Genomic DNA, 12,842 nt, shown 5'->3' with positions numbered 1-12,842 from the left:
CAGTGAATCATTGCGTTATCGCCCACGAGAGAAAGTACTGAAAACTCCCGTGTTAATATTTCATAATATATTGTTGGATAAATAACAGTGTAAGACCATTACAGTGAATCATTGTAGAATTGATTGTAGAAAAGACTGTTTGAGCCTGAGTACAGCGTAACTGAGTAATACGGTTTATTTGTGCCAATATCGAGTGTGCGAGTTTCTAGTAATATTGGAAATTTAAAGAAACCGCGCGCGTGAATCTAGAAAACAAGCAAAGTTCGCGCGGAGAGGCCATTGCGATCAGCTGTTCTTGACACTTGATGAGGAGGGGGAGAGTGTTGCCCTCTAGTGATCGCATAATATCCGTGGGAATTACCGGCCGAGTCAGGATCAGTTGATTTATGATTATTGTGTGGCCTTGTGACATCTTTCATACATTTTAAGTAAAATACAAAACTCTCTTTGTGTTTTTATCATCCCCTCCATTGATCTTGTGGCTATACTATACCTGTAAGCATAGAGTGATAACAATAAGTACCTGCCTGATTCCTGATCATTGAGTGTGACCTTGCCAAGGCTACCACTGAATACACCAGTCCACTGAGGGTGTTACTGGCCACCTTAAACACCAGTTGGCGATCTTGTGTTTAACCGTAGAGCCCTATTGTTGGGGAGGGCACACGACAGTCGATGTGATCGAGTCGTGTTCTCACTCTTTCTTAATAAGAGGCCGTTAAGATTGACTGGGAGACTCTCCTGGCGTGCAGTGGCGCCGTGAGGATCGAGGGAAGACCCGCAGGGCTACGGTGAGTTACCTTGAGCATAACTATTGCTTACCCCAGAGTAAGGGTAGAGAATAATAGAGAGGTGAAACCCCCAACATTGGCGACCTTGCCAGGATATAGATCGGAGTAAAGGTTGCAGTGGTACTTGGCAGTGGTGTTAGAGATCAGGTGCAGGTTAACACTCGTAGCACAAGATGGAGGATGATAAAGTATCGAGGTTTATTGACTCTAGAGACGAACAGGTGCTGGAAGAGTGCACCGAGGCACAGTTACAGGCTATAGCGGATCATTTTGGAATAAAGCTGAAATCTGCCCGAGTTGGTGAAAGAAGGCTAGAGATAATGGCTCAGCTCAAGGCTCGAGACGAAGCTTTGGGGGAGGAACGGCCCCAAACACCTGCCAGTGAGGGTGAACACCTGAGTATTGGTGGAAGCAGCAGGGGATCCAGCGGCAGCAGGCACAGCATTAAGCTGGAAATAATGAAGCTGCAGCTAGAAGCGCAGCAGCGCAAGGAAGAGCGAGAAGCACAGCAGCGTAAGGAAGAGCGAGAAGCGCAGCAGCGTAAAGAAGAGCGAGAAGCAGAAGCGCAGCTGAGGAGAGAAGAAGCACAGATGAAGCGTGAGGAGCGAGAAGCACAGCTGCGCCGGGAAGAACAGGAGCGAGAAGCACAGATGAAGCGTGAGGAGCGAGAAGCACAGCTGCGCCGGGAAGAACAGGAGCGAGAAGCACAGCTGCGCCGGGAAGAACAGGAGCGAGAAGCACAGCTGCGCCGGGAAGAACAGGAGCGAGAAGCACAGACGAAGCGTGAGGAGCGAGAAGCACAGCTGCGCCGGGAAGAGCAAGAACGAGAAGCACAGCTACGCAGGGAAGAACGAGAGCAAGAAGTTAGGCTGAGACAAATGGAAATAGAAGCCAACCAGGAGGTGGAGCTGAAGCGAGCTGAACTGGGACTAGGTGCCCCTGCCCCGCCACAGGAAGACCGACGAGTGAGGGAACGAGACCTGCCGGTCTTTGTGCCTAGTGAAGCCGAAAGTTTCTTCGATCACTTTGAGAGAGTTGCTGCTATGAAGAGGTGGCCGAGGGCGGAGTGGGCGGAGTTGGTCCAAGGAAGGCTCACAGGGGAAGCTCGCCAAGCCTTCACTATGCTCGACTTCCAAGAATGCACTAACTACGATGCGGTAAAACGAGCTGTGCTCCGTTCCTTTAAACTCACGCCAGAGTGTTACCGGAAGAGGTTTAGAGAATGTACCCGGTCACCAGGAAAATCGTATGCGGAGACGGCGAGGGACATGGAAAGAAAGTTCCTTAAGTGGATGGACTCTGAAGAAGCGGGGTCGGCTGAAGAAATCAAGGAACTAATGGTCATGGAAAAGTTTATGTCCGTGCTCCCTCCTGAGATCAGGATGAGGGTAAAGGAGGCGGACATAAAGGACCTGAGGGCCGCAGCCGACAGGGCCGACATGCTAGAAGAAGCCCTACGCCCACGCCGAGAGGGACAGAACCGACCACCCGCATACGTCGGAAACGATCGGAGTTATAGAAGGACGGATGGATGGAGGACAGGAGCGAGTTCTCCCAAATCCCACCTCTCAAGTTGGAACACCCGAGGATCAAAAGGTGCTATAGAGCCGATAGGGGAGAACCAAGCTGAGAGCTCGGGAACTGTTACTGCAGGGAAAGAAACGACAAGTGAGGCGGGAAAGACACAGGGTGTGACGGTCTCTGGAGGCAGTGCTAAGACGAGCGGTGGTGGATGGTCTCCGCCGAGGGGCCGCTGCTACAACTGCGGAATACCCGGACACGTCGCGCGGGAGTGCAGACGCTTTAAGCAGCGGGGACACGTTGCTTTAGTGGTGTTCGAGGACCAGAGGGCCGAGGGAGTGCGGGATGAACCCGTGCTAAATGGGGAGAAGAAAGTTCACCCATTCATGTGTCAAGGAACCGTAAGGATGGGGGTCGCAGACCCCATCCCAGTGAAGATGCTAAGAGATACCGGGGCTGACTTTACCCTGGTAAGTGAAACCCTGTTCCCCGAGGGTTACGAAAGTACCAGTGTGGGGGTGGCACGGGTGGCCACTGTGGGAGGCCCAGTGAGGATGCCCCTACACCAGGTAACTTTAAATTCCGATTATGGCTGCCAGACCCTAGTGGTGGGAGTCTGTACATCAATGCCCAAGATGGAGGCACAGGTCATTTTGGGGAATGACGCATGTGGAGGATACGTCCTCCCGCATCTCGTGAAGGGCGAAGAGTGCATAGAACAGTACAAGGAGACAGGCGGAGAGTTGAACGTCTGTGGGGACGAGAAGGGAATCGCACCGGTGGCGATCCCAGTTTGTACTGAGACACCGAGACAACGCGAAGAACCAGGAGGTTGTGGATCTGATGGGGCTGAGGAGTCGACTGACAGCCTGGGAACAGATCACCTCTGCGTAGGACCCAGAGAACGAGTGGAGGGCGGAAGTAGCCCGAATGGTGAGTTGCAGGTGACACTCACCGGTTCTCCAGGGGTAAACCGCACTCGTCTCGGAGAGTCACGGCAGGAGGAGTTCCCCGAATTGGTTGGTAAGGCCGAAGGAGGACGTGTGGGTCCTGAGAAGGCTTACTTTCCATTTATCTATATTATATATGCCATGCTATCCATGCTGAAGGAACGATGGACACCAGGAGCGACCGTGGGAACGGTGATTAAATATGTCCAGAAGTTCAAAGAACGTCTCACTCGAGCGAAGGGACTGGCTAGGAAACTCCTGAAGAAGGCGCAACGTAAGATGTCGAAGTGGTACGACAGGAGAGCTGCGCAGAGGGATTTTCAGATCGGATCCCAAGTATTGGTTGTGCTGCCAGGTAAAGGTAGAGTGACCAGGTCGCGGTTCAAGAGACCATACCGAGTGCTGCGACGGTTGGGTCCAGTGTTGTACGAGATTGGGAAGCCGGATGGACCCCGAGAGAAACAGGTGTGTCGCGCAGACCGCCTGAGACCTTTCTTCACTGTGGAAGGAAGAGCCGCCAAGCAGGACGGAACGATGTCCCGAGAAACCCAGCGGAAGACGGGTCTGAGTGTACCGAGGGACCGAGAACTCCCGGAGGAGGAAAGTAAGTGGTCCAGGGCGGACGGCACCAGTCTCACCCGCACTGAGAGTCTGACAAGGATCAAGGTCAAGCACATAAAGGGGAAGGACGACGTAGTAGCGGATGCCCTATCCCGCATACACTAAACAGACATGACTCTTATTTTAAGGGGAGGGGTATGTGACGGAGTTCCCCCCCTTATAATTCTCCCACGCCTGCAGTAAGAGTCATGTCTACTTTTCCCAAGCGTTCTCTACGTTGCAGGCTACAATTTGATATATGGGAGAGAGTGAAGTGTTCTCGGAGAGCCGAGAAATTTGTGAAATAGTGATATTTTGGCCTGTGGTTTAGGCCCTTTAGGGAGCCAAAATGGCGCTGGCTTCCCTGATCTCCCGCCAAAACCGTGTGACGTCAGTGGCACCGGATTGGTCACCGACAGCAATGTGGCACCGGGAGCCAATGAAAACTTCCCGTAGCGAAAGTGACGTCACGAAGGAAGGGGGTCCGGCCAGCGCGCCGGGCTGGCGCCAGCAGTCAAACACGACACGTCATAGAGGTTGGACGTGCGACGGATGGTCCTGTCAGTCGGACAGTAGTTTCCCGCTCCCGTGGATTTACGCGTCATCTGAAGTCCGCCAGTGCTCTGAGAAGTCTTCCCTAGTTCATGTGTTGAACCAGAAGAGGGAATTGACGGTTATTTGAGCAACAAGTGCTCCAGTCAGGTACTGTGCCAGTAGCATTGAAGCCGTGCAGTGACGTACGTGACGTCTGTGGCAATTCACCAGTTCGTGACAGCGTAGTGGCTGACAGAGCCACTGGGTAGCTGAGGAAGAGAGGACTATTTGGGGAAACCGAACGACTGTAGCTGAGACGTAGGCGACAGCCGTTGCTGGGAGAAGACGACGGCCAGGAGACCGACTCCAACCTTCAAGAAGTCAAGGAGGAGGACGGACCTGCAGTGAGGAGGCACGGAGACGACGCGCTAAACGGTGGGACGACGAGAGGCTCTGGTAGGACACGACGACGTGTAGTGTGGGGGCGTTCCCGACACGAGGACCAGGAGCTACATCTCGACTCTCATCGGAGGATAGGGTGAAGTAGGTGGTTCTAGTTCCCTCCCCATTCCCCTTTAGTTAGCTATATTATTTGGCTATATTATCTAGCCCGAAGATTTTATATGTCGTGAGCAAGTCTCACCTATGTCACGGTAAAGCACCAGTGTGCTAGACAGTACTATCAAGAGTACTTGTAATATTCATGTTGATTATTGGTGTGTACAGGCACCAGGAACCAGTGATAAATTTACTGTGTTGTGTATATCTTTCTATAGATTTTGATATGAACATATAGTGGTGAATTATATATAATATTATGCCAGTATTCGGAGGTTAGGCTATGTGCCCAGAAACTATTTATTTTCCATGTATTGATGATTGATTTATATACCATATATATGTCTATGTCCATTCAGTGAATAATCATTTGTGAGTACAGTGAATCATTGCGTTATCGCCCACGAGAGAAAGTACTGAAAACTCCCGTGTTAATATTTCATAATATATTGTTGGATAAATAACAGTGTAAGACCATTACAGTGAATCATTGTAGAATTGATTGTAGAAAAGACTGTTTGAGCCTGAGTACAGCGTAACTGAGTAATACGGTTTATTTGTGCCAATATCGAGTGTGCGAGTTTCTAGTAATATTGGAAATTTAAAGAAACCGCGCGCGTGAATCTAGAAAACAAGCAAAGTTCGCGCGGAGAGGCCATTGCGATCAGCTGTTCTTGACACTTGATGAGGAGGGGGAGAGTGTTGCCCTCTAGTGATCGCATAATATCCGTGGGAATTACCGGCCGAGTCAGGATCAGTTGATTTATGATTATTGTGTGGCCTTGTGACATCTTTCATACATTTTAAGTAAAATACAAAACTCTCTTTGTGTTTTTATCATCCCCTCCATTGATCTTGTGGCTATACTATACCTGTAAGCATAGAGTGATAACAATAAGTACCTGCCTGATTCCTGATCATTGAGTGTGACCTTGCCAAGGCTACCACTGAATACACCAGTCCACTGAGGGTGTTACTGGCCACCTTAAACACCAGTTGGCGATCTTGTGTTTAACCGTAGAGCCCTATTGTTGGGGAGGGCACACGACAGTCGATGTGATCGAGTCGTGTTCTCACTCTTTCTTAATAAGAGGCCGTTAAGATTGACTGGGAGACTCTCCTGGCGTGCAGTGGCGCCGTGAGGATCGAGGGAAGACCCGCAGGGCTACGGTGAGTAACCTTGAGCATAACTATTGCTTACCCCAGAGTAAGGGTAGAGAATAATAGAGAGGTGAAACCCCCAACAATATATATATATATATATATATATATATATATATATATATATATATATATATATATATATATATATATATATATATATATTGTCGGGGTTCACTCTACTCGGGTGAGCAAGAGTATACTCAAGGTCACTCACCGTAGCCCTGCGGGTCTTCACTCCATCCTCGCGGCGCCACTGTACGCCAGGAGAGTATCCCAGTCAATCCCAACCGGCCTCTGATCGAGAAAGAGTGGGAACACAACGTGTTCACTTAACTGTTGTATGCCCGCCCCAACAATAGGGCTCTACTATTAACCACAAGGTCGCCAACTGGTGTTTTCGGTGTCCAGTAACACATCAGTGGATTTGTTGAATTGTGGTAACAGTGGCAAGGACACACTCAATAGATCTGATATCAGGCAGGTATTTACTTCTATCGCTCTCTGCTTTCAGGTATTACATAGCCACAAGAAATATGGAGGGGATGATATAAACACAAATGTATTTTGTATTTTACTTAAAACTCATTCAAAGACATCACAAGGTCATATCAATAAGCAATCAGCTGTTTCAGGCGGGAGTCATTCGTTCCCACGTATAATATGCACTCACTAAGCTGGCAACACTCCCCCTCTCGTCAATGTCAAAATCAGCTGGGCGACTACCCCCACGCGAATGTTTATTGCTTGTTTCCCTGGCGTCCCGCGCTCTGTTTCTTTAAGTTCTCAAAGATCACTAGAAGTTCGAACACACAATATTTGCGACAATAGCACGTATTACTTCGCTACACTGATCTTGGGCTCAATCAAACATTTCTATATTAAATGTGACAATAATTCACTTTCATGGTATTACACACTGCCCTTCATTTAATGATAACTTATGAAGTATTTAACACTGGAGTTCTCAGTGTTTCCTTTTGTGGGCGATACCACAATTAATCACTGCACACATGAATGATTATTCAATACACGAGCATAGACATATATATATATATATATATATATAGATGAATCAGACATCAATAATGGTAATAACATAGTTACTGGGCACATAGCCTAACTTCCAAATACTGGCATAATAATATATATATTTTCTCTCACTATATGATCACTTTAAAGTCTCATGAAAGACATTATCCACACAGTAAATTCATCAATTACTCCGGGTGCCTGTACACCCCACTAATAATCATAGATATCGTGAGTACTCTTTATAGTACCACTCTGCACACTGGTGCCTTACCTTGACATAGGTGAGCCTTGCTCACGACATACAAAATACTCAGACTAAATAATATAGCTGACTAAAGGGGAATAGGGAGGGAAACTAGAATCACCTACTTCCACCTATCCTTCGATGAGAGTTGAGTTGTAGCTCCTGGTCCTGGCTCCTGCCTCGTGTCGGGAACGCCCCCATACACACACTGTCGTGTCCTCAAGGAACTCAATCAATGTCCCACCGTAAGCGCGTCATCTCTGTGCCTTTTCCCAGCAGGTCCGTGCTCCTCCTCGACTTCTTGTAGGGTTGGAGTCGGTCTCCCGGCCGTCAACTTCTCCTCCCAGCTACGGCTGCCCGCCTACGTCTCGGCTGCAGTCGTTCGGATTCCCGAATAGTTCTCTTCTTCCTCTGCTTCCCAGTGGCTCGGTTCAGCCACTACGCTGTCACAAACGGGTGAACTGCCTCAGACGTCGTATACGTCACTGCACAGACTTCACTTCTTCTTGCACAGTACCTGTCCTGGAGCACTTGTTGCTCAATATCTGTCGATTCCCTCTCTGGTTCAACACACGAACGAAGGAAGACCTCACAGAGTACTGGCAGACTTCGGGTGACGCGTAAAATCCACGGGAGCGGGAATCAACTGTCAAACTGACAGGACCAATCTTCGCACGTCCAACTACCTTGACGGGTCATGTCAGACTGATTCCCTCACGGAGGATTGGTTCAGCAACTACGTCATCACTGTGGAGCTATCAGCCGTCGCATACGTCGCTGCCTAGACTCCACTCTTGCACAACACCTGTTCCTGGAGCACTTGTTGCTCAATATCCTGTCAATTCCTTCTTCGGTTCAACACATGAACGAAGGAAGACCCCACAGGTGTTGGCAGACCACGGGTGATGCGTAAATCCTCCGAAGTCGGGGTAAACTGTCCAACTGAAAGGACCCCCCAGCGCACGTCCGACCTCCTTGACGTGCTGTCTTAGACTGATGGCGCCAGCGCAGCGCGATGACCGGACCCCCCTTCCTTCGTGACGTCATATTCGCCACGGGAGGTTTTCATTGGCTCCCTGTGCCACATTGCTGTCGGTGCCCAATCCGGTGTCACTGACGTCACACAGTTTTGGCGGGGAAACAGGAGAGCCAGCGCAATCTTGGCTTCCTAAAGGGCCTAAACCACAGCCCAAAATACTCTTCTTTTATGAATTTCTCGGCACTACGAGAACACTACTTCCTCCCACATATATCAAACTGATGCCTGCGACGTAGAGAACGCTTGGGTAAAGTGGACATGACTCTTACTGCAGGCGTGGGAGAAATATAAGGGGGGGAACACCGTCACATACCCCTCCCCTTAAAATAAGAGTCATGTCTGGTTAGTGCATACAGGACAGGGCATCTGCTACCACGTTGTCTTTCCATCGGATGAATTTAATTTCCAACCAGTATTCCTGCCGCCAATGCGAGATGCTCCTTACGTATCCGTCGACCGTTCCCACGGTCACTCCTGATGTCCATTGTTCCTTCAGCATGGACAGAGGACCTTGCACCCCCTGTCCATACACCAGCTGGAAAGATGAGAAACCTAACGATTCCACCACTGTGTTATGCATGGCAAACAACGCAGGACATACTGCTTCATCACACTCAGTTCCCTGCTCTGTGCAGAACACTCTCATCAGCATGCCGTCCTGTACGTAACAATGAGTGGCCCTCTCAGGACCAACACGTCCTTCATTGGCCTCATGAATCAATTCGGGGAACTCTATCTGCTGCAGCTCTTCGAGACGAGTGCGGTCTACCCCTAGAGAACTGGTGAGGGTTACTTGCATCTCACCATCCGGGATGCTTTCGCCCTCCACTCGTTCTCCGGGTTCCATGAAGAGGTGATCGATTTCCGGACTGTCGAACGTCTCCTCGTCAGCCCTATCAGATCCACACCCTCCGTGTCCTTCGCACTGCCTCGGCATCACAGCATAAACCGGGAACGCCGCCGTGGCGATTCCTTTCTCGTCCCCACAGGCGTCTAACATTCCGCCTGTCTCCTCATAGTGCTCTATGCACTCCTCGCCTTTCGCGAGATTCGGGAGGACATATCCTCCACATGCGTCATTCCCCAAGATGACTTGTGCCTCCATCTTGGGCATCGATGCACAGACCCCCACCACAAGGGTCTGGCAGCCATAATCAGAATTCAGAGTCACCTGGTGTAGGGGCATCCTCACCGGGCCTCCCACAGTGGTCACACTTGCCATCCCCACACTGGAACTCTCGTAACCCTCGGGGAACAGGGTTTCACTCACCAGGGTAAAATCTGCCCCAGTGTCTCTTAATATCTTCACCGGGATGGGGTCTGCGTCCCCCATCCTTACGGTTCCCTGACACACGAATGGGTGAACTCTCTTCTCCCCACTCAGTACGGGTTCATCCCGCACCCACTCGGCCATCGGGTCCTCGACCCTCACGAAAGCAATGTTCCCCCGCTGCTCAGGGTGTCTGCATTCCCGCATGACATGTCTGAATATTCCACAGTTGTAGCAGCGGACCCTTCTTCTTCTGTGGATCCTCCTCGCGCCATTCATCGACTCCTCGGTTTCGGCAACAACTCTTGAGCTCTCAGCTTGGGACTTCTCTACCGGCTCCACAGCAGTCTTTGAACCTCTCCTGTCTCCACTTGAGAGGTGGGACTCAGGAGAACTTGCTCCTGTCCTCCATCCGTCCGTCCTTCTATATCTTCTGCCATATCCAGAGCGTATGGGCTGTCGGCGCCGTCCCTCACGGTATGGTCGCAGGGCTTCTTCCAGCATGTCGGCTCTGTCGGCTGCGGCTCTCAGGTCCTTAATGTCCGCCTCCTTTACTCTAACCCTGATCTCAGGAGAGAGCACGGACATAAACTTCTCCATGACCATTAGCCTCTTGACCTCTTCAGCCGACCTCGCTCCTTCAGAGTCCAGCCACTTAAGGAACTTCCTCTCCATGTCCCTCGCCGTCTCCGCATAAGATTTTCCTGGCAAACGGGTAGACTCCCTAAATCTCTTCCTGTAACATTCCGGCGTGAGCTTGAAAGAATGGAGCACAGCTCTCTTTACAGAATCGTAGTCGGTGCACTCTCCGAGGTCGAGCATGTTGTAGGCTTCACGAGCTTCACCGGTGAGCCTACTCTGAACCAACTCCGCCCACTCCGCCCTCGGCCACTTCTTCAAGGTAGCGATCTTCTCGAAGTGGTCGAAGAAACCTTTAGCTTCATTTGGTATAAAGACCGGCAGATCTCGCTCCCTCACTCGGCAATCTTCCCGTTGCGGCGGAGCAGGTGCACCTAGTCCTAGTTCAGCTCGCTTCAGCTCCACCTGCTTGTTAGCTTCTATCTCCTGCTGTCTCAGCCTAACTTCTATCTCGTGCTGTTTCAGCTGTGCTTCTCGCTCTTGTTCTTTCCTGCACAGCTGTGCTTCTCGCTCTTGTTCTTCCCTGTGCAGCTGTGCTTCTCGCTCTTCACGCTTCAGCTGTGCTTCTCGCTCTTCACGCTTCAGCTGTGCTTCTGCTTCCCGCTCTTCTTTGCGCTGCTGTGCCTCTCGCTCTTCTTTGCGCTGCTGTGCTTCCAGCTGCAGCTTCATTATCTCCAGTCTGAGGCTGCGCCTGCTGCCGCTGGATCCCCTGCTGCTTCCACCAATGCTCAGGTGTTCTCCCACACTGGCAGGTGTTTGTGGCCGTTCCTCCCCCAAAGCTTCGTCTCGTGCCCTGAGCTGTGCCATGATCTCCAGTCCTCTCTCTCCTACTCTGGAAGATCTCAGCTTTATCCCAAAATGGTCTGCTACTGCCTGTAACTTGGCCTTGGTGCACTCCTCCAACACCTGCTCATCTCTAGTGTCAATGAACCTTGTTACTTTATCATCCTCCATCTTGTGCTATGAGTGATAACCTGTACCTGATACCACTGCCAAGTACCATAACTGCAACCTTTATTTCGATTGTTATCCTGGCGAGGTCGCCAATGTCGGGGTTCACTCTACTCGGGTGAGCAACAGTATACTCAAGGTCACTCACCGTAGCCCTGCGGGTCTTCACTCTATCCTCGCGGCGCCACTGTATGCCAGGAGTGTATCCCAGTCAATCCCAACCGGCCTCTGATCGAGAAAGAGTGGGAACACAACGTGTTCACTTAACTGTTGTATGCCCGCCCCAACAATAGGGCTCTACTATTAACCACAAGTTCGCCAACTGGTGTTTTCGGTGTCCAGTAACACATCAGTGGATTTGTTGAATTGTGGTAACAGTGGCAAGGACACACTCAATAGATCTGATATCAGGCAAGTATTTACTTCTATCACTCTCTGCTTTCAGGTATTACATAGCCACAAGAAATATGGAGGGGATGACATAAACACAAATGTATTTTGTATTTTACTTAAAACTCATTCAAAGACATCACAAGGTCATATCAATAAGCAATCAGCTGTTTCAGGCGGGAGTCGTTCGTTCCCACGTATAATATGCACTCACTAAGCTGGCAACACTCCCCCTCTCGTCAATGTCAAGATCAGCTGGGCGACTACCCCCGCGCGAATGTTTATTGCTTGTTTCCCTGGCGTCCCGCGCTCTGTTTCTTTAAGTTCTCAAAGATCACTAGAAGTTCGAACACACAATATTTGCGACAATAGCACGTATTACTTCGCTACACTGATCTTGGGCTCAATCAAACATTTGTATATTAAATGTGACAATAATTCACTGTCATGGTATTACACACTGCCCTTCATTTAATGATAACTTATGAAGTATTTAACACTGGAGTTCTCAGTATTTCCTTTCGTAGGCGATAACACAATTAATCACTGCACACATGAATGATTATTCAATACACGAGCATAGACATATATATATATATATATAGATGAATCAGACATCAATAATGGTAATAACATAGTTACTGGGCACATAGCCTAACTTCCAAATACTGGCATAATAATATATATATTTTCTCTCACCATATGATCACTTTAAAGTCTCATGAAAGACATTATCCACACAGTAAATTCATCAATTACTCCGGGTGCCTGTACACCCCAATAATAATCATAGATATCGTGAGTACTCTTTATATTACCACTCTGCACACTAGTGCCTTACTGTGACATAGTTGAGCCTTGCTTACTACATACAAAATACTCAGACTAAATAATATAGCTGACTAAAGGGGAATTGGGAGGGAAACTATAATCACCTACTTCCACCTATCCTTCGATGAGAGTTGAGTTGTAGCTCCTGGTCCTGGCTCCTGCCTCGTGTCGGGAACGCCCCCACACACACACTGTCGTGTCCTCCAGGAACTCAATCAATGTCCCACCGTAAGCGCGTCGTCTCCGTGCCTTTTCCCAGCAGGTCCGTGCTCCTCCTCGACTTCTTGTAGGGTTGGAGTCGGTCTCCCGGCCGTCAACTTCTCCTCCC

At 49.7% G+C, this 12,842-nt stretch overlaps 1 protein-coding gene across 1 annotated transcript; it reads right to left on the bottom strand.

Moving 5' to 3' along the window:
* Positions 1–7,056: 7,056 nt before the first annotated feature.
* On the bottom strand, positions 7,057–11,296 carry LOC138360118 (uncharacterized). Its single transcript, XM_069320053.1, has 4 exons — positions 11,174–11,296; positions 10,359–10,873; positions 9,773–10,259; positions 7,057–7,092 (listed from the first exon to the last, which is right to left on the bottom strand). The coding sequence occupies exons 1-4, from the start codon at positions 11,294–11,296 to the stop codon at positions 7,057–7,059; spliced, it is 1,161 nt and encodes a 386-aa protein (XP_069176154.1).
* Between the last annotated feature and the right edge of the window lie 1,546 nt (positions 11,297–12,842).

Source organism: Procambarus clarkii, unplaced genomic scaffold (genome assembly GCF_040958095.1).
Source record: "Procambarus clarkii isolate CNS0578487 unplaced genomic scaffold, FALCON_Pclarkii_2.0 HiC_scaffold_96, whole genome shotgun sequence".
Taxonomy (NCBI): domain Eukaryota; kingdom Metazoa; phylum Arthropoda; class Malacostraca; order Decapoda; family Cambaridae; genus Procambarus; species Procambarus clarkii.
This window is presented reverse-complemented; position numbering and strand designations above follow the sequence as displayed.

Bases quoted from the DNA above. Each gene is read 5' to 3' on its own strand.
- LOC138360118 (XM_069320053.1), bottom strand. From the start codon at position 11,296: ATGGAGGATGATAAAGTAACAAGGTTCATTGACACTAGAGATGAGCAG. The intron at 10,874-11,173 runs GTAGGAGAGAGA...CGAGAAGCACAG, and splicing joins TAAAGCTGAGATCTTCCAGA to CTGCACAGGGAAGAACAAGA. The intron at 7,093-9,772 runs GTAAGGATGGGG...CGCCCACAAAAG, and splicing joins CATTCGTGTGTCAGGGAACC to GAAACACTGAGAACTCCAGT.